Consider the following 22,787-nt stretch of genomic DNA (forward strand, 5'->3'; position numbering starts at 1 on the left):
CAGAGGCAGACAAGTAATGGCTAACTTCATTTTGAATTGGCGACAATCAAGTATGCAGCAAGAAATGTTATACTAACTGGAAATATATATAAACTACAACGTATAAAAGTTTTAGAATTCAAATCTTTTAGTTTTTAAAAGTAAAAATTTTATTCCAAAAGGAATTTAAGGACTAATTTCTATCGCAATGAGGATAGTTGCTAAAAGATCGTCTCGTATAAAATAAGGCATTTAGCGACAAAAATTTAAAAATATCAATAATAAATAGCTTTTTAGGAACAAAATAATTTGGTCTTAAAATAGTTTATTTTTTGAGACAAAAAATTTGGTTCCAGAAGGATAATAATTCATCACTAATGTCTAATTTTTGTTGCTAAAAATATAATAATGACATTTTTCACAACAAAATTATTGATCCCTAAAAATAATTGTCCTTAAATTTTGGTCTCTAAAATCTTAATTTTTTGTAGTGATATTATACAAAAGGATAAATTATACTGGTAATTTATACATTTTGTTTTTTTTTATTATTTTGGTCTTTACATTTTTAATTAGCTTAATTTTTATTCTAAATTTAGATTTTGTGTCAATTTGATCCAATAACACCGTTAGTATTTTTAAAGAAAAAATATTATTAAATTGGTTGAGATTAACTCTCACTCAACTAAGTAAGTTTATAATTTTTCCTAAAAACATGACACTAGCCAATTATGTATACATTTTCTATTAAGAAATGCTCATTATTATTATTATTTTTTTGATTGGCTTAAGAAATGCTAATTATTATAATCAATTAGATTAAATTGAGATAAAATTAAAAATTTAAGGTCAATAGTAAGTGAATTAGAATTACAGAGACCAAAATAATCCAATGACCAAAATACAGGTAGTACTGGCATGATTTGCCCCATATAGAAAGATGTGGCTAACTTGTAAAAAATAAGTAATAGAAGTTTAGCAGAAAAAACTTCAACTAATTATTAATCTCAAAATGGGGTAATTTTTAAGTGTGTAAGTGCATATTATATGTATTTATATAAATTGTCACAAATATATGTAAATTAACTCACAAAATTGCATAAATTTTCGAAAATATATGTAAGTTAACCCATAAAATTTGAGAAATCATAACTTGCATATATTTGTGAAAATTTTACGATTTTGTAAGATAACTTATATATGTTTGGAAAAACTTATGCAGGTGTATATGATATACACCTTACCCACCCAAACACTTTCTTAAAAAATCACATAATATACTGATAAAAGAAGAGATCCATATTTTGATATGAACTTGTTCAATCTCACCAGATCACAGCACAAATTTATTTCTGTTTTTTATTGAATTTTTTGTTGCTCACATGATTTGATCAAATTGATCCTCTCTCTCTCTCTCTCTCTCTCTCTCTCTCTCTCTCTCTCTCTCTCTCTCTCTGAACTGTCACACAAATATGCTGCGGTCCTACTTTAGATAAACCAACAAAAAACTATAAAAAAAACTCAACCACGAACAAGACCACAAGATAGAGCCATTAGCAGGATGGCAGCTTCCTTCTCGTCTTGCGGGAAAATCCGGTGAAAAGCCAAGTTCTTACTCAAACTAATCAAGAAGTCCTCAAAGCAAAGCTTCTTTCTCCCATGAGATTTGGTGGCAAGTTTGGACCTTTTCCGGTGTTTGTGTTGCACCTTAGTAATCTTCATTGTTGAAGTCTCAGCTGCAAGAGTTGCACCATTTGCTGCTGCCGCTGCCATTGCCCTCCGCGCCTTCCTTTGCCGGATTCCACATGCGTTGCAAAGTGACTGCACCACCATGTTTTTTTTGTAAATTAGGTAAAATTTATTCAGATAGATCAAAAATATTATGTACCCAGAAAACAAAATTAGAAAATATTCTAAATTCCGAATATGTGGATCAGATTCATTCCGAATATTACTGGTAGATAGATAGACAATGACGTTCATGGATATGGAGGGTGATATTTACCTTAGGCCCTCTAGGTCCACTTCTCCAAAGAGGGGTCTTAGTAGTGTTGCAATCGGCGCAAACCCTACTTGGGTTGCTTATGTTGCTAGAGAAACTATTGTTGCTGTTATATGTTTCCAAAGGAGAAGAAGGTTGTTTTTGATCTTCGAACTTCATCTTAAGCATCACCCTCGTCTTCGAAGACTTCGACTTAGCTGAACCATTCTGATCACTATGGACTTCGTGTTCAATATCTTGTTTCTTCCATAAGGATGATTTTAAGCCATGATCACTCACACTTTTGGGAATAGCATGATCATGCAATCCGTCTTGAGAAGCAAAATTATTAGCCTAAGATCAAGAAAGTGATCCAGTGATCATCACATCAAGAGACGAGATTAAAATACAATTATTCTTGGCATTTGGTCTTGGTTTCGTTTTTTATTTTCAGTTTTTGAAAAACACATTAAACTTTTTGGAAAACTGATTACACTTTCAAAGAAACACCAAAAATGTTCTTTTTAATTTTCAAAAACTGTTTTCACAAAAAAAAAAAAAATAAAAAATAAAAATAAAAATAAAATAGCAAAATAAACAGCGAAAACAAAGGGAAAAAAAAACATAATCAAAGAGGCTCCATCATGATTCAAGTGATCAGCTTGAAAGAAGAGAGAACTAAAAGTTAAGAATATAAAAAAAAAAAGAAAAAAAAAAGAAGAAGATCGGATCACATAATCCATCAATAGCTAAGTAGCTAGCTAGTAGTACCTGTTGTTGATATTTTAGTTGATGTACTTCTTCCTTATGATAACATCCTCCTTGATCTTGAATTGAGTTGGTGAAAACATGAGTCAAGAGAGAAGAAGATGAAGTTCCGACAGAAGAAGCTTGAGTCTTTGCACTACTGTGGAGTTGATGCTGCTTCTGATCTTCACTAAAGGACACAGGAAAAGGAGAAGAAGATGAATTTAAGTAAGTTGGAGTCATGGAGAGAGAGAGAGAGAGAGAGAGAGAGCTCCTCCAGCAAAGTTAGAAGAAGATGTCTGAGAGATGATGAAGAGAGACAGAAAGGGATAATGGGGGAGCATCAAAAAGGGGCTAATGAAGCTGGAACAATTTTAAAGAAGAGTCAGGAAGGAGTGGAAGCAGAGATTTGGAAGATATTCACGTGACTTGGTGACACCCAAACAAACAACTTATTATAAAGACAAACCAAAAAGAGAAGAGTCGAATGCTACCACACGAGCCCATTTCCCACAAAACCCTATCGGCAAAAAATAAATAAATAAAACAAACAAAAAAATATACCTATCGCTTTTCTGAACAATTATCGTAATACACAAATATAGATGAAGGTTAAACAATTACGGACTTAAATTTCCAAATTCTCTTATTAGAGAATTATGTTTCACATGATTGAATTCTTCTAACGAATCAAAAGTTAACATATAAATTTTTTTTATTCTTTTGATAATTGAGTGTTTGGGACAGTTTTCGTATAGATGTCTCGTTTAAAGTCAAAACAAACGTCTTGTATAGACTAGCTACAAGAATTTTATTGCAATTAGTGATTATTAAACCTGAGACATGATCGCTAGGAGGGAACTTTGAAAAGGGGAAAGATGTCAAGGAGAAATGGTGGCTGGATTCCGGTGGTCAGTCAATGGAAAGGTGGTCGAGGGCAAAATAAGGAATCAGTGCATAACCTCTTTACGATCTTTGTGGATCACATTCCTTCAAGCATGGATGCTAAATCAGTCCACAAACTTTTCTCAAACTTTGGCATAGTGAAAGATGTTTTCATCCCATTCAAACGGAGAAAAGTGTCAAATTCCAGATTCGGTTTCGTGCGATTCGACTGTAGTGTTGCAGCAGATGTAGCCATTCAAAAAGCTAATGGTCTCCTGGTGGAAGATAAGATTCTAGAAGTCAAAAATGCCACTTATGATAGAAGAAACAGAGAAGAGCCCAACAGGAGTAAGAATCAGTTCATCAGAAAGCCTCAGACTATTAATAGAGATTTTGCTACTAACAGATCCAGAGGTCAAGCTCTACCTGATGGCCAAAGATCCTTCGCTGACATATTAAGAGGTGTCCCCCCATTGGAGGCTAGGAAAGTTACCACCACCATAGATGTTAATGAGGAGGGTCATGGATGGCTCTACGATAGTGTCATAATTCGTCTCAAAGCTGAATATTCTACCCACAGCATCCTCAAAGCTCTGAAAGAGAAAGGGCTGGAACAGATCATGGTCAGAAAAGGGGGTGGTCGTGATGTACTCTTAACTTTCAACTCTCAGAAGGAGCTGCACTCACACATTGGGCATATCAAAGAGTGGTTCAAAGATTGGAGTCAATTTGTGGTGGAATGGAAGCCTGGATCCCATCTGCAACCAGAACGATGTGTATGGCTGCGATGTTATGGCATACCTTTGAACGTATGGAATAGAAACACATTCAACAACATTGGTAGTGTTTGGGGCTCGGTGCTTAACTTGGACGGTGATGTGTGTCATCCCAAATCCTTCTCTCATATCAGAATTCGAGTGGCGACCCCATTGATGGAGTTCATCAATAAAACTTTGACCTTGGATTGTAAGGGCAAAACACATTCTATCCTGGTGTGTGAGGAACTTGTGCCTGACCCTACTGTCATGGACGAATACAGTTTCATCGAAACCTGCTGCAGTGTTGAGGTAGGAAACAAACCAGAGATGGAAGGGAGGGGCAAAGAAGATGATGATGAGGTGGCAAAAGATAGTGCCTCGTTTGGCACTGGGCTTGCTTGTAACCAGATGAAAATGCAGACAAAGGAACCTACTGACTGTCAATTAGGTGAGGAACTGGACACGGTTGTTGAGGAGACAGCTTGCGAAGCCGGCTCCAGCAGAGATGATGCATGCATCAAGGAGCCTCTGATGGAAAAGTCAGTGCATATAGAGGAAAACAATGATGACAGCCTAAGGGGTGTAGAGCAAGTTTTCTCACCTGGGTTTATTCGGAGTCTTAATGGATCTAGGGAAGGTTTTGGGCCCAGCATCAATTTGGAAGTGGTCCTGGCCCAGCTACCCAATAAGAATAAAAACCCACTTACTGATCTTCCTTCTAAGTCCATTGAGCACACTACTGTCAGCCCGGGAGGTAAGGGTATTCCAGCCCTATGTAACACTGATTTACAGTATTCAGGGCCTTTGATAAAAAAGGGCCCGTGTGGGAAGAGCATATTAACCAAACATTGTTCTAGCCAATATTCACCATCTGCTTCCTCTAATCTTCTACTGCGAAAAGAGAAGCAAAAAGGGAAGATGAAGTCTCACCTAGAGGGGTTTACAAGCTTTGCTAGGCTTCATGCCTTAACATCAGCTGCAGCTAGCAAGCAATCTAAATCTGCCATCTTTAGGCCAGCAGCAGCTACCTTTGCACAATCAGATCTATCTGAGGGAGCTACGCCTTTGAACAACTATCTACTCACTGAAGCCAAAGCCACTCTACAATTGGGGGCAACTCTTGGTATCCAATACAATGGGGAAGAAGATGTTGTCCTCAGCAAGATTGTTGATCTAGAACTAAAGGATAAGGAGAAGATTAATCAGGGTGGGAAGACACAGCAGTAAGCTGCTGCAGATGGGTGATTTTGAGTGCAGTATTTGTTTCCTCATGAAGCTTCTATCTTGGAATATTAGGGGGTTGGGAAAGGCTGAAAAGCAAGGTAGGATAAAAAAACTACTAAAAGACAGGCATATAGATGTTGCCTTTTTTCAAGAGACCAAGAAGGCAGTGGTGTCTGAAATTGCTGCTAGAAGACTCTGGGGTTGTAGAAATATGGATTATATGTCTGTAGATCCTGAAGGAACAGCTGGGGGGTTATTATGTATTTGGGACCCTGATGTATTTCAACTCTCTGGTTGCTGCTGTAGTAGGAGGTACATCTTGCTATCTGGTTCCCTATATAATTCTTTTAATTGTGTGTTGCTTAACATCTATGCTCCTAATGAAGTAAACAACAGGTCCATTTTTTGGGACAACCTTATTAAGCTCAAAGTCCCTTTCCCTAATCCTTGGTGCTTGGGGGGTGACTTCAATGAAATCAGGCATATGGGTGAAAGGTTAGGATGCTCCAGGAGAGATAGGGGAATGAGGCAACTAAATGAGTTTATTGAAAAAAGTGAACTCACTGATTTACCTCTCCATGGTAGGAAATTCACTTGGTGCAATGCTCAAGAATCAGAGAAATGGAGCAGAATTGACAGAATCTTGCTCAGTCCTGAGTGGTTGATTAACTTTTCAATGAAATTATGGGGGCTACCCAGGTTAATTTCAGATCACTGCCCTTTGTTGATGAAAGAGGATGACAGAGATTGGGGCCCCAAACCTTTCAGGTTCTTAAATGCTTGGACTCTTCACCCTTCTTTCCCCCAGATCTTTGCCTCCTCCTGGTCAAATGCTACCTTTTCTGGGTGGTCTGGGTATATTCTTGTTCAAAAACTCAAACATCTTAAGTTGACTCTTAAAGCCTGGAACATTGAGGTGTTTGGAAACATTTCTTTAAAACTCAAGGCCTTTGAGGAAGAGCTACATGCTTTGGACATCGAAGCAGAGGAAAGGGCTCTGCAGAATTTCGAAAAGGCAAGAAGAAATGTGGTTAGAAGTGAAATATGGAAGCTTCATAGAATGCTAGAATGGTCATGGCATCAAAAATCCAGAGTGAACTGGACTCTTCATGGAGATAGAAACTCTAGATTCTTCCATGTTGTTGCTAGCTCTAGGCAGAGTCGAAATCTAATAAACTCTATTACAGTTAATGGTGTAATTTTTGAGGATCCTAGCAGGGTCAGGCATGAGGTACTTCAACACTTCAAGACTCAATTCACTGAATCATGGGTGATGAGACCTACTCTAGGTGGGGAGTTCACAACTATTGCGGCTGATCTTGTCTCTCACCATCTTGTACCTGTGTTCAGTGCTGCAGAGATTTTGGCAGCAATCAAAGAATGCAACAACAACAAAGCTCCAGGCCCTGATGGATTCAACCTGCTATGTTTTCAAAAGTTTTGGATGGTTATGAAACAAGAGCTTGTGCAATTTTTTAAGGAATTTCACTCTAACAGCAAACTCACTTATGGCATTAACAGCACCTTCATTACCCTTATCCCCAAGCTAGAAAATCCCATTGGCTTATCAGATTATAGGCCCATTAGTCTTGTGGGTTCTATTTACAAAATCTTAGCCAAAGTTTTAGCACACAGATTGAAGTTAGTGCTTCCCTCCATCATTGGTGAAGCCCAGTCAGCCTTCATAGGTGGGCGATATATTCTCGATGGGGTGTTAATTGCTAATGAAGTAGTGGATGGATGGAAGAAGACCAAGAAGCAAGGGTTGATCCTCAAGCTGGATTTCGAGAAAGCATTTGATTCTGTAAATTGGGAATTCCTATTCTCCATGATGTTCAACTTTGGCTTCGGGGTTCAATGGGTCTCTTGGATGAAAGCTTGTGTGACTACATCAAGAATCTCCATTCTAGTAAATGGATCTCCTACTGAGGAATTCTCACCCCAGCGAGGTCTTCGGCAGGGTGACCCACTCTCCCCTTTTTTGTTTAACATAGTGGCTGAAGGGCTTAACATCCTCCTAACTAGAGCACTTAACCTTGGCATCCTTAAAGGTGTGCTAGTTGGAGCTAATAATGTTCGTGTCTCACATTTGCAATTTGCTGATGATTCAATTCTCTTTTGTGAAGCTCACTGGGATCAATTGGTGTTAGTCAAAAGAATTCTCAGATGTTTTGAAGTAATATCCGGTCTCAAAATCAACTATCATAAGAGTGTTGTGTGTGGTATTGGTGTTTCTGATGATCTTATGCTTTCCTTTGCTAATCTTCTCAACTGCAAGGTACAGAGCCTCCCTTTAAAATTCCTGGGACTACCATTAGGAGCCAATCCTGGTAGGAAATCTACATGGAAGCCTGTTCTTGATAACATCAAATCTAAACTGTCAGGGTGGAAGAGAAAATTATTATCATTTGCAGGCAGACTAACCTTGATTAAGTCTACACTCTCAAGCTTACCTATCTACTTCCTTTCCCTGTTTAAAATGCCTGAAGGTGTGGCTAAAGAGCTGGAAAAGATTGAGGCTGCATTCCTGTGGGGTGGCAATAATCTAAAAAGGAAAGTTCATTTGGTGAAGTGGGTGGAGACTACAAAAAGTATTGACCAAGGGGGTCTGGGCATCAGAAGAATCAGAGATGTAAATTCTTGTTTACTACTTAAATGGTGGTGGAAATTTGGGACCCAAATCAATGCTCTTTGGAGGAGAGTAATTTGCAGCAAATACAAGATTATCGAGGACTGTTGGCATCCTCCTGTAAGGCCCTCTTATAAGCACTCTAGAATATGGAGTGACATCTTATCCATCAGGGCCTCCAGCAACTCCATCTCTAATTTCTTCTTGTCCAATTGTCTAATTAAAGTAGGGAATGGGAATAGAATTAAGTTTTGGACTGATAGATGGTGTGGTGATATTTGCCTGAAAACTGATTTTCCACTTCTCTTTAATCTCTCAACTGATAAAGAAGGTTCTCTCCACCACTTCTTTGCCAGGAAAACCAGCTCATGTGCCTGGAACTTTCCGTATAGAAGAGAATTGTATGATTGGGAATTGATTGAAGAAGCTAATCTGATTGCAGCTTTATCCTATGCTCCTCCTTTATGTAATGAAAATGCAGATTACCTTATATGGTCTAATGATGCTGCAGCCCATAATCAGTTCTCTGTAGCTGACCTATATGCTTACAGCTCTTCCCTCCTTGGTCCTAATCTAAGAATTTGCAAACAGGTTTGGAACTCTTTGTTGCCCCAAAAAGTCTCCTTCTTTTGCTGACTGGCCTGGAAAATAAAGTGAAATCTTCAGAGTTCTTGCACAAGATTGGCATACTTGATAGCAGCACTTCAATTCTCTGTCCATTTTGTAATTCTGAACCTGAAACCAATATCCATGTCTTGATTCATTGTCCTTTCTCTTGGCTGATTTGGTCTTCAGTGATTAAAGAATGGGGGCTTCAATGGTGCATTTCAAATTCAGTAGCTGGTTTATTTCATTGGTGGATGAGTGAGAAATTTCAGAAGTATGTTAGAATAATTTGGAGAGCCCTCCCCTCAGTCATAATGTGGTCTCTTTGGAAGCATAGGAATGATTGTGCCTTTTCTAAGGCTTAGCCCAATCTTCCTGGTCTGCTGGATCTCATCAAATTTAGATCTGCCCTCTGGCTCAAAGCATCAGTCAAGGATTTCCCCTACTCAGTGGATGATATAGTCTTCAAGTGGAAGCAGATCAGGGGCTCAGATTGATCCTCCTTGCGGCTATTTTAGTCTGTTCTTCCTGCTGGAAGGCAGTTCGGCTATCAGTCTGGGTGGCTGTCTGCTGCAGTAGCATGTTCCTCCTTGGTGCTCAGTTCTGGCTTTGTTTAGGTCTGATTCTATTGTTAATTTGCATTTTGCTGCTGTGATCACTGATGCATCAGCTCCTCCACAGTTAGGGTGCACAGTTTTGGCTGCTTAGATAGTTTGGCTGAAATTCTGTTATGATCAGATATGGGTAGGGCTTCCGCACAGCTCATGTTATATTGTTATTCTCAGGAGGGTTACTGATCTACTGCTTCCTATCCGTCTGACTGATCTGTTGAATGCATTTCATGCTGTCTTGTTCTTTGATCTGTTGATTTGCTGGGTGAAGCTCTGTAATTCTGAGTTGATTTCTGTTATGCTGCCTTCTTCTTGGTGAACTCCATGATCTTGGTCTGCGTCTTCAGAGGAGTGTTCTGTTTTGGATGTTTTTGCTGCTGCTTTCTGTTTTTTTTTCCTTTTTTCCTCTTGTTGGTTTCTCACCAACCGGAGCTTTGAGCTTCATCTAGCTTTGAGCTCCTCTTTATTGATGTTCTCCATCTTTTTTGTTTGATTTCATCAATAAAGATTTTTTTTTTTTGCCGATCAAAAAATTAAACCTGAGACATGGAGAGAGTACACTCCGCAGACCCAAGTTGTACCCACTAGACCAACCCGTTGAGGTTAAAGTTAACATATAACTTGTTATGTTATTATAGGTAAACTACGAAAGGCTTTTTAGGAGTAGTAATACTATATGTAAATTTTTTTAATTTAGCCGAAAGTATCAATGTGTGATTCGTGTTCATTCTATATATTGATGTAAAAATGCACCGATTATTTTATTTTTTTTTTGGAAAAATTTTCATAATAAATAGTTTTCTTTTAGGGGTCTCATTTTTTTTTTCCTCACAAATATATGATCTCAAATACAATCAGGCTCCAATATCTCAACTATATATACTCAATAATTATTTTTTCACTAATAATGATTAATACGAGAGAGAAGATAAAACAACAGGCACAACATTGTCATGTACTACTATGTCTATATATATATATATATATATATATATTTCTTTTTTATCGGCAAAAGAAAAAAACTTTATTGATGTAAAAATGAAGTACAAAGTGCAAAACACATTACATCAAAAAAGGGAAGGAAAATGCAAAGACATCACAATGAGCTAAATCATCCCAACTAGGTTGGCACCAAAAAGTCCATTCTATCATTTGCTAGCACTCCCAGAGTTGGCGAGAAACCAACAAGAAAAAAGAAGAAAAACATCCACTAAAACAGACATAGCAACATAGAGCCACAGAACAAACAGACAGCCTGAACCTATCTGAGCAGGGACCATCACACCAACATCATAACATACCATACCAGGGACCATAGCCAACTCACCAACTCACCATAGCCAACATCATAACATACTACTATGCCTATATATGCTTAATCTATTATTGAAACAAATATTTAGTATAAGGGTGACACATTTACTCCATGAAATGGGTTTGTGGGTTTGTGAAATTAATCAATTTGGGAAAAAAATAATCACATGGGTTGTATACTCTTTTTGTATGTATGTCCTCATGCAATGATAGGTACAAATTTACAACTAGATCAGATTTTTTATTTTGTGATGCAAGAAAATGAAGCAGCATGTTTGAGCAAGTGCATGACCCATCTTTGGAATAAATATTTAGAGTGGCATAAGGTGACAATAATGTTAGGAAGATTAATAAGCGTATTAACTAAACGCAGTATTGAGTGAATCTTATATCAATGGATTACATACAAATTCCGTCTCTTAGTTAATATGCTTATTAATATGTTTATTAGTATCTCCAACATTAAAAAAAATTGTTATACCTAATAATATTCTTGTCATTGCCTTGAGATGGAGGGCACCATAGATGCTCCTGTGAGACACTATAACATCTCTCTGCAATGAATGGCATTTGGATTTTATCATGGCTATTTGTGTGTGTATATAAATATATTAGGGCATTGGGAAGAGATGAGTTAGATCTGTGTGGGAAGATTCTCTCATGATCACCTTAGTCTTGCCAAAGGAATTGAATGCTTGTGCAGGCAAGGGGCAGATACAGCCAGCTTCCACCCCACCCCACATCTATGCCATCCAATATATCTTTTTCTTTTTTTTTTTTTCAACAGTAAATTACGTTGGCCTCCCTGAGATTTGTAGAAAACATACCAAGTATTATAATTTTGACATAATTATATTAATTTCTATTTTAATAAAGACTAAAATGATCGAAACTAATGCAGATGATAAAAAAGCACATGGATAATAAGAAAAAAAAATATTTTAATGTAAAAGAGATGATAATATCATTTTATTTATTTATTTATCTATATAACTAACAAATTATTAATAAAAAATAGGCTAACTGTTATATGAATTGAAAAATTGAAGGGGCCCAATATAATTATGAAACTTATTGTATTTTGTTCAAATCTCAAAAGAGATCAATGCAATTTGCCTTTATTTAAATTGTTTTATAGAATACATATGATCAATATGCTTATTTATTTAAAAAGAAAGGAAGCTAAAAATCTTAAAAATTCCTCTTACTTTTCTCTCTAAAATTTCTACCAGGAAAGAGAGAAATGATGGTGGTTCCCCACCTCTTTGATCTCCCTCCGTTCGATCCTTCTCCAGATCTGGTTCTTAACTTTGGTTTGATGTTTGCCTCAGTAGTTTGGCTATCACCGCCATATCTTTCCCACCCTTGAGCTCAAAACTTTAAAATCTGGCCTCAAATCTTCTCATAATCCGAATGCCGACATTTGATAACATGTTTGGTTCATGCTAGGCGACCATTTCAACTTCAGTATTCTATATTGACCAGCAGATGCGGGGTCTTTAGATTCCAAGTTGAAGATTACATAGTAGTAGAGTTTTAGGTAATTTTGGTAGCAATTTGGATATATATATATTTTTTTTGTTTAGTTTTCTTAATTTTTAGTTTGTTGATGTAATAATCCTTCACGTGTAGAGATTTGTTTCCCTCCCTTGAAGAGGAAGGGGGGAGGGGGCTTTTCTTCACCTGTATGGAGGCTTGAATCTTTCATTCTATGGAAGTTATTTATATCTTTTTGAGATCTTATAATATCGTTGTAACGGATTGATCTGATGCAATGAAGATTTTCTTTCCGATTAGAAAAAAAAAGATGGTTATTTATTTATAGAAAAATTACACCTGTAATATCCATTATTTAACTTGTGTCAATTTGATACTTATAATTCTAATTGTATTAATGCACTTTTAAAATGTTCATTTTATTTCAATTTTATTTTCAATTTTGTTCAATTAATGATGCCAATTTAAAAATTGAACCACAATCAATCAAAGGAAAAAGTAGTCTAAGCACTCTCTCAAAATAATTAATTGGTTGACATCTAATTTGAAATGATCCTACCTTTTTTGAATGAATATTTTTACCATTGATTTCTGTCCAATTTCTTATTGGATGTATAAATTGAAGTTTGACACAATGTTAAAAAGTAAAGGCCAAAATCAATATAATCAAAATTATAGGGATCAAATTATCAAAAATATAATAATAATAATAATAATAATAATAATAATAATAATAATAATAATAATAATATTTATAGAGGAGTGTTGCTATTAGCATCCCTCTTATTACTTTGGAGCCCCAATTTTTTAAATTTTTTATTACAATAATAACCTCAAATGAAATTATTAAAGAAGACATCAATTATTTTGGGACACCCTATTTTACAATTAAACTCACACACCCACTTAATAATAAGATAAAGTTTATGAGAGTATTCACCTTTATCACCACCCACACACTTCAAAATCTTCAAAATTTACCCACCCTCAAAACCTTGAGAATTCTTAGGTGGTGATATTCCAGCAACAATGGTGGCAACCATTCGATTACACACATTTCTCTAGTAATGACAATGAGTGAAATTTTGTTTGGTAACTACAATTCCATGAGATGAATGGAGTATAACATTACAGGCTCAGAGAAGGTTCATAACTCAGATATTGTTCGTAGTTTGGAGGAGGTTGGCTTTGTAATGATAAGTTTCTTCAAAAACACTGGCAAAAATAGTGAAAACAGTTACTTCAAAAACATGCAGAAGTTTTCATTTTCTAAGGTTTGGGAAGAGGAGGCTGAACATTAGTTATTTGTTTGGTAGCATACGCCCGAACAAAAGTTATTTGTTCGAGAACACAGGTCCGAACAAATGAATTTCTTAAAGTTTGATAGGCCAAATTTGTGTACATGTGCAGAGTTCTTGTTTTCGAAGGCTCGGGAACACATGGCTGAATATCAATCATTTGTTTGGTAACACATGCTCAAATATAGGTTATTTAACATGTCCGAATAAGGAAATTTCTTAAAGTTTGATGGGGACATATATATATATATATATATATATATATATATATGTTGACGTGAAACTTGTGAATATGGGTTTTGCAAAACTTATTTTCTTATTATGAGATTCACAGTGAGAGAGAGCGATAGAGATACCATCGTGAGAGTGAGAAACGTGATCGATAGGACAGTCAAGCTCAAATTTGAACTTTTAGGATTTTGGGAGATGAATAGTTTTAGGGTTGTGCATTTTAGTAGATGTAAAACTTTAAAGAATAATTTTGGCATTATTGGAGGGAGGGGGGGGGGGAGCGAGAAAATTTTTAAGAATTTTAAAATTTATAAGTGGGATTTCAAAAAATATTGGAGTTCAAATTAATAAGTGAGTTGCTAATAGCATCACTCTTTATAGGGACCACATGTATAAATTTTGCCCTTGTTTATTTACTAATTTTCATCTATTGCCCTCAGTTTAATTTTTGGGAATGGTTAGCCATTTTTTGAGTGAATAATAGTGAGCCATTTTCACCCTTGTTTTATTATATTATAGTTATAGTAGAAGAGCATAAAAGAGAATGCTCCAAAAAGAAAGAAAACAAAAAAAAGGTATCCTTAGACTTGCATATATGACCCAAATTAGTACCCACACTACAAGAAAATAGTGATTTAGAGACTAATATTTAGGGACTAATTGAATATAGTCTCTAAAAACCATCATTTAGAGACAAAAATAAAATTTAAGAGAAAATTATACAAACACACCTTATTCCTTTATGATAGGCCAAAAAAAATTATTTAAAGGTTTTAGGGACCAAAAACTGTAACGCTTATGTTCATTTGGGCACTTGACCTGCGTGTGTGATATGGGTAAAAAGCTGGAGACCAATTAATTTGGTTGTTAAAGGTTGTCAAATACGCACTGATGTCAGAATCGATCTTCACTAGGACTTAATCAATCTTCAACTACAATCGATCTCAGTTATTTCCTCTATCTAGGACTCAATCAATCTTCAACTTTGATCGATCTTTAGCTTCAATTCGAATCAATCTTTGTGCCACCTCATATCAAAATCGATCTTCACTTCAATCCGAATCAATCTTTGTACTGATCTCAGCTTCAATCTATCATCTTCTTCAAATATTCAGCAAATTTGGTACGTCGCTCTCTCTCTCTATATATAAATATCTCTAGATCTATGATTTACAATATTGATCTGATCATCTCTCTTCCTTTCTCTTAATAATTTTCTACATCACTTCCATTTACAAGCTTTAATCAATCTAAGATTTCATCGTCGATTGAAGAAGAATCACGATTCTGCTAAGGAACAACTGATGACGATGTCTACGGACTAGTCAAAGATTTTCCATCTTCTAACGATGCTGTTTTGAAACAAAGGGGTTTCTTCTTTATCAAACCAAGTTAGATTCACTTCTCTTTCGAGTTCTCTCTCACCTGGTATCATAAACCCTAGGTCAGTGTAGACACCCCGTTTTTGATGGCCTTTACGACTTGGACACCATTGCATGCACACCCAATGATGAGTTTATATCTTCGTCAAGTGCTCGAAATCCTCAGTGGAATGCCACAGCTTTGAGACTTTCAAACCCTGCACCCTTGTTGCCTGATTCTTGGACCAGGCTTTGGTCCTTCAAGCCTGCAACCCTTGGTGGCCTATTAGCCACCCTTTTGGGCTGCAGGCCATTGATGTGGCTTGCCAACCACCAATGTATTTTGTAGATATTTTGTGACAACTGTGCTAGTTGTTTGCACCGATGCATGCATCTTCACCCACGTGTAGGGCTAGATATCCTTGTCGAGAATTCATGTTTTCTATATATAAGAGACCTCTCTCTCATGTTTTAAGATTAGAAAATTTTGAGATCAAAATTTTTCCACTCTCTCTACAATTCTCTCTCTAGCAAATTTCTACACTTTTGCCTACAAATCCTTAGCCTTTGCCTATACACCCTTAACCGAATCTTCTCATCTTTGAGCTGAGGTGTTTTTGAGCTTGGTTTGAGCTCTTGAAGGGTGTGTTGTCTTGGTTTTGTTGCTTGAATAGCTTATTCTCTTTAAAAGGTATACAGCTTTGCCTATTTGCTTGCTTTCTTTGCTTTTATTCCTACTGTTTTTTTGTTGTTTTTGGGCTGTAAAAACTCTATATTTTTGGGTTGAAGCTTGGGTTTAAGGGCCATTAAAGGTTGAGGGGTTGATAGTCCTTCTTTGTACCTTGTTTTGGAGGCCGTTGCCCTTGTGTTTCCCACCCTTGTACTATCTTTTTTTATGAGCTTTGAAACACTAATTTTTAGAGCTTTTTTAGTGGCCAAAATCATGTTTTGATGTCTAAATTTGAAGGGGTTAACCTCCACTCTTTGTGTCTTGCTTACTAGCCTAGTTTGTGCCATGTTTTATCATGTTAATCTAGCTATTTTTTGTTTTAATTACAACATGTTTTAAGACTTATTCCAGGCTTTTTTAGCACTTTTTTGGGCTACTAGTTACATTTGAGTTTTGTTTTGCATGCTTGTAGTGTAATAGTCCTCATGAGTTTGGTGTTCTAGGCCTTAGACACCATCTTATTTGAGTTGATAGCATTTATTTATGCTTTTCTCACACATTTTCAGCACTAATAATCTTTGCAACCTCCCTCCATTCTTGTCTTTTGATTGGCTTTAAAAGTGGTTCAAACAACTTGTTTGTTTAAAGCATGAGATTGAGATGTTATGCTTAATAGTTTAATTCCTTAGAGAGTTTCTTACCAATGACATGATGTCTCTTTCATGCCTAAAATAACTTTTGGTTTAAGCCCTCTTTCCATTAGAGGACTTAAATTCACTCTTTGGACTCAATTGATTAAAGAATGGCTGGTAACTAAAATGGAGTAATTAAAATTGAGGCAAAAAATGGTGAAAGATAATAATTTGGTCGTATTCAATCGGATGTTAATTGAACACATGGAAGCTTGAACCATTTCATACCCATTAGTGATGAAATGATTCAAGGTTCCAAGATCATCAATTCCCTTGATCTTTCATGAAAAGTGAGGTGGTATGAGTCTTGTTTTGTTGCATTTATTGAATTTGCACACTTCGGTTCACAAGCCATCATGCAATGAAATTGCTTGAGTTGGTGGTTTTTGGTTAAAGTTCACTTCTCCTTTGATTTGTTCATGAAAATGAGAGGCGAGTTGTGCAGACAACGTTGGAAAATACCCTGTATATGCTCTATTTGTCCTCTGTTGCAGCAAGGGGAATTGGGCAGCAGTGGCCGGCACGTCACTTTCCATGGCCCGCAGGCTGGCAGACCACCTTTGGTGGTTGGCCAGCCATCACTGGTGGTCGGCAACCCTTATCACTGGCTGGCCGACCACTGATGCAAATTTCAGCAGCATGTTTGTAAGGCAGAGAAGGGTTATTCTAGAAGTGGGCAACAATGTATGTATTCTATTGCGCAATAGAGGCTCTCCAGAAGTAAAACAGTGGTCTTTTCGGGTGGAAACCGAGCATGTACATGAACATCTCACGCATCCCGAGGTGGAGTAGTTAGCTTAATATTTAGATTGTTTAGCTTACTTAATTCTTTTAATTACATTTGTGTTGTAATTATTTAATTAGTTAATTAACTAGTTATTCAATTCCGTTGTTGTTTAGCTAGAATAGTTAATTCGTTCATTTGTTGTAATAACTAGTTAAGTAGTTTAGCTAATTTCATTTGTTTTTGTAATAGTCAGCTTAATTAGCTTAGCTTTCATTAGTTAGTTAATTAGCTACTTAGTTAATTCGAACTCTCCTTTGTGAAAGCGCAATGATGTAATAATGTGTATGTCTTCCAACCCCACGTCTTTCTCCTTTTTATTTACTAGCTTATGATGGTTAGTTTAGGGACATCATGTTTTGTTTAGCATACTTCATGTTTGCATGCATTTGTATTGCATGCACCAAAGCTCGGCACATCATTCTAACTGCATTGTTAGTTTAAATACTTCTTTGAATATGTGCTTAGACCGCATGTTATCAAAATTGTTTCATATGCCATGTTAAGTAGCCGAGCCTATTGATTGCATATCACATGTGTTGCATTAGTCATATTGCATAGTTAGAAATCATGCATTTTTCTAACTTGTTTCTTTTTTTGGCTTGAAGTACTAGGTGAGCCTTTACTTGCTTTAGCATATCGCATGAGTGTGATTGTTGCCATGTCTAGCATGCTTTCCATGAGGCTAATTGCTTAAGTGTTATAACTATTTGAATGCCTGTGGATGAAGGCTTGTTGCTTGAATTGGAATAATTTGAGTAGTGTTCATATGCGATCCCTTTTTCAAGTGGTACATATTTCGAAACAATTTTCAAAAACAAACATTACTCGGAATGTTCTAATTCTCGCAATTCAGTCTATACCTGTGTGTGCGCATCACATGGTAATGCTAGCCTAATAAATCGGAACAAGAGCATATCATGATTAGTAGAGGCCGATCTTTGATTAGGCGAGCAGGGGTGCTCAAATGCATTTATGATCTTCCCCTCTCGTACCTAAGTTCCCGAGCCAAGACAATCTTGGTGATGACAGACACGTGACCTTTGGCATGAGTCATGGGTTTCCTAATTTTTTCCAAAATAAAAATATTAAGGTGGCGACTCTGTATCTGGCAAAACAGTCTATTTTTGGCAATTTGATTCATAATCGATTTTCCAAAAGATTTGCCGGATTTGGACTCTTTGGTGTTTATCAATTTCACATTACACTTGTGAGATTAGATTCAGAATCCCGGGAGTCCGAACTGTAGGGCTATTTCGTCTTCTGAAAGGGGGCGCGAAAAAGTCGAGCTACAGTTTCTGGCGACTCTACTGGAGAAATTAGAGAACTTGACTCGAAATTTATGATATGAAATTTTATTTACACTTATGTGTTTCTTTGAATTGGATTTGCATTGATGCGCCTAAGTCACTGTGTTTGTCGTTTGCTATTCCTGGACGGTTTGCCAGAGGCTTGCCTAAAAGCTTGCCAAAAGGCTGACCGATTGCGGGCTCTGCCACAATGGGAACACAACCCTTGGATCTGGACTATCGCTGTACCATTTGATCCTCCTTTCACTTCTCGGTGTTAGGTGGAGAGGTATATTAGGTAGTCTTGCTAAAGTACCCTTTTGACCATTTGACCTAGTTGCATATTGAAAGCCGTAGAGACTGTTCCAAACTAGGATAAGATGCTCACCCGAATACAGGATTGCGTGAAACCGTTTTGTTTGCATAGTGAACCCTAGCTCCTGACAAAACTAGGACAAGGTAACCTTACCTCCTCATAGGGGTGTTTTGGCTCTTACTTAACTAGTATATGCTTTGGAGTGAAACTGTATAGGAATGTGCATATTAGTTACAAGTTGGGTATCAGTTTTGGAGGCAAAATTTAGTATTGAATGCAGTCCTATAGCTTTGATTACATCTGTGTGTTGTTAACATCTAAGCTGAGGTGCTGCACGATTTTTGATTAGTGCTTTCTTTTTGGTAGGTAGTATAACAACATAGCTTTAGACAGTTCGGATATCCCCCGAGTGCTCTGGACCCATGTCAAAAGGCTTTACAGAGCCGAAGATCTTGTTAGGAGATAGCCAGTGTTTACTTCTCTTTCACCGGTTACTAGACGATGGAGAGTAAGGCAGAGTTTACCTGTTCAATTTCTACAGCAGTCACCCCTCACTTCACTTGCATCTAGTCAGGCACAGTCTTTTGCATCTAGTCCAGTACGAGATCACTCGCCAATTCCGATGGCACAATATCCCCCAGTCAGTATGGAGGACCTAATCTATCATCTTCAGCAAACAGTTGAAACCATGCAGCAAGACGCTGCTCGTCAAGCCGAGGTCACAACACGTCAAGCTGAGGTAATAAACAGGCTGCAACAACAACAGCTACAGCCAGCAGCTGCTTCTGCATCTCATGCACCTCCTACGAGTATCCCAGCACTCGGAGCCACTGCCCATGTTGAGAATCAGGGGAATCTGGCAGAGCGAATCCCACCACAAGCCTCTAAAGCCCTTGTGTGTCAGACCGAGGCTCCATTTGAGTTTGAGGTTGACCCGACTGTGCTTAAAGTCAACAAGTTGGAGAATCTCCTTAAGAGAGCGCAGGGTGTCAACTCTATCCCTGACATAGAAAACGGGTATACCAACTTAGTAGTGACATTTCCAGATCGTTTCAAAATACCGCACATTGATCAGTTCGATGGCTCTAGAGACCCCACGGTTCACCTTCACTTGTTTTCAGACATTCTACGGCCGATGGGCCTGACTAGACTGCAGAAACTCTCACTCTTTGGCCAGACCATGTCAGGAATAGCGACTATATAGTATGCAAAGCTAGAGGATTCTGTGAAGAAGAGTTGGGAAGAAATGACCGAGGCCTTTGTTGCACAGTACTCGTATAACACGTAAATCGATGTCACAACCCGTGATCTTGAGGCAACGCGCCAGGAGCCAAAAGGAGGGCTTTTCAAAATTTGTGACAAGGTAGAGGGCCAAAGCTTCAATGATGACCACACGGCCTTCTGAGAAAGATCATATAAGAATGGTAGTCCGCAATTTGCACGGGAAGTTGCTGCAGAAAATGGTCGTCCTACCACTATTCTCATTCACCGAGCTCCATGAGATGGGTGTACAGATTGAAGACGCCATAAAATAGGAGTTGATTACTGATGAGAAAGAGCAGGCCAAGAGGCCTTTTGTGCGCAGTTCCAATGCAACCACTAGTGGTAGCACAGCTGCGTGGCCGTCTGATGTGAGTGTTGTCACCACCACAACTAAGACTGCCAATCCCTTCGCCAATACAGCACCACAAACTTCAAACAACCCTGCCGGATCCCAGAGGATCTTTACCCCACTCTACATGCCTTTATCTCAAGCCATGAAGGTGTTGATAAAAAAAGGGCACCTGAAGCCATTAGAGCCTCGCCCACTACTCGATCCTCTCCTACCGAAACACAACCTAGCTAAGTATTGTGCATTTCACCAACATCACGGTCACGACATCGACCAATGCTTCAGGCTGCGTCATGAGATTCAAGATCTCATCGACAACAAGGTAATTGCACCACCCCAAAAAGCAAATGTAACTACTAACCCTCTCCCGGCCCACAATCAAGTTCCCCCACCTCACAATCTAAACCTAATCCATACACTGGCCATCCCCTACAACCCCAGGGTATATATTACCCCTTCCCACCTACCCAGACTGACAATGTTCATTCTTGAAAGCACAGATTTGTGCATGATAGACACTTCCCCACTACAACCTAAGCCTGTGATGGTGACAATCGCAGAAAAAAGGAGGCTGGCCTTAGAGGAAAGTACGAGTCCGTTGCTTGAGTGCTTTGAGGATTTGTCTGGGAGAGAGTATGATCTAAGCTGCTACATTATGCCGATTGATCAAGTCAAGCCAGAAATGGTATTGTCAACTGTAGTGGAGGTCAATGTGGTTAGGGAGGATGGCCCAAGCTAAGGTTTGGATGATCTGGCGGAGCTAGAGGGGGACTTAGACAACCTACAGTTCTTTTACAAACAAGACCAAGGAGATGTGCAGATTAACTGGTTCGATTTGAATGGGTCAGTGGACAACTCTGGGTGGTTGAGTGATGAACCTGACAAAGAGGAAGGAACTAAAACAAAACTGGAAGAAAAGGGAGCAAGAATTACTACAGTGGTCGGAATGGCCGATGAAAAGGGAAAACATGAGGAGAACACCGGGGTGAAAATTTTAGCTCAGGAACTAGGCATTGTGAGTACTGTGGACGCAGAACAAGAAGCTGCACTGAAGCAGTTTGCACAAGAGATAATTAAAGATAACCAGAAAGCTGTAATGGCCCAACACCCTGCGAGGGATGCTTGTGATGTAAGAGTGATCCAAACGGAGCCGGATAACTATTTGTTGACTACCGGAGTGGTATGGTGGGAGGATGACGATCTACTTCTGGCTCATACCAACAAGGACTGGGGTGAGTGCCTTCCAGACAACATGTGGTACATTGAAGAGATTGATTATATGATGAGAAGTGGGCGGCATTTCAAGCCACCGCACTAAGACCAAGCTGAGGCTTCTGGGAAAGATAGATAGGTTGAAAAACAAAAAGTGAAGCAGTGGGAAGAAGAGGCAGCTTTGGAGCAACTAAAGAAAATCCAAGCCAACATTTCGATCAAGGGCCTTCTTTTGGCCTCCCGAGAGCATCGACAGGCTGTATTATCAGCAATGGACAAAGCCAAATTGTTCATTGACACTACCCCTAAATAGCTTGTGGGATTGGTCTTCCTAAGGGGTGCCGGCCCAACCCTAACCTTTTCTGATAAAGCACTGCCGCCCAAAGGCTCAGCTCACATCAAACCCCTATACATATTTGTTGAGTGTAGAGAAAAGTGGGTGTCAGTGATGTTGGTTGACACCGGTTTGGCTATCAATGTGCGTCCTTCCCGCACAACTTATGCCATTGGTCTTAAACCAGCATACTTTATGCCTACAACCCAAGTGATTCAGGCAAATGATAATACCAGTAGAGAAGTTATGGGCACAGTACAAATCAGAGTTTAGGTGGGCATGGCTCAATAGGATGTCGAGTTCCATGTCTTGGATGTCTCGGCCACCTTCAATTTACTACTAGGAAGACCCTGGTTGCATCTGGTGAAAGCAGTCTCCTTTACCCTCCACCAAATGCTGAAATACCCTCACGAGAGAGGAGTGGCGATTGTTTTCGGGAATTCATCTATCCATTCCCCGCTAGTGATAATTACGCTAGTGCTGGAGATCGTTCATGGCGAGGAGTATGCTTTACTCTTAGAGTTTACACTGGCTGAGGCTCAAATAGTGAAAACCATCTTGGTCATTGATGAGGACATGTATGTCAGTGCCCAATCAATCTATGTAATGAACAAACTACAACATGTGCCAGGAATGGGACTTGGAAGAAGTGGCTGAAAAGATGTTACATCATTGGCCGATGTGCCGCATAATCCGCATGGCTTTGGTCTGGGATATGTACCCACCAAAAAGGATTGAGTCAGGAAAAGAGAAGATA

At 38.2% G+C, this 22,787-nt stretch overlaps 1 protein-coding gene across 1 annotated transcript; it reads right to left on the reverse strand.

Moving 5' to 3' along the window:
• Nucleotides 1-1,314: 1,314 nt before the first annotated feature.
• On the reverse strand, nucleotides 1,315-3,151 carry LOC114322998 (uncharacterized). The gene is made up of 3 exons (XM_028270452.2): nucleotides 2,732-3,151; nucleotides 1,985-2,314; nucleotides 1,315-1,800 (listed from the first exon to the last, which is right to left on the reverse strand). Exons 1-3 carry the CDS (start codon nucleotides 2,948-2,950, stop codon nucleotides 1,501-1,503), a joined length of 849 nt encoding a protein of 282 aa, XP_028126253.2. The 5' UTR covers nucleotides 2,951-3,151; the 3' UTR covers nucleotides 1,315-1,500.
• Nucleotides 3,152-22,787: the final 19,636 nt, after the last annotated feature.

Source organism: Camellia sinensis, chromosome 5 (assembly GCF_055761805.1).
Source record: "Camellia sinensis isolate YWXY chromosome 5, ASM5576180v1, whole genome shotgun sequence".
Lineage (NCBI taxonomy): Eukaryota > Viridiplantae > Streptophyta > Magnoliopsida > Ericales > Theaceae > Camellia > Camellia sinensis.

Coding starts and splice junctions, on each gene's coding strand:
- LOC114322998 (XM_028270452.2), bottom strand. CDS start 2,950: ATGACTCCAACTTACTTAAATTCATCTTCTTCTCCTTTTCCTGTGTCC. Junction 2,315..2,731: donor AACTAAAATATCAACAACAG/GTACTACTAGCT, acceptor TCTTGATCTTAG/GCTAATAATTTTGCTTCTCA. Junction 1,801..1,984: donor GTGGACCTAGAGGGCCTAAG/GTAAATATCACC, acceptor ATGGTGGTGCAG/TCACTTTGCAACGCATGTGG.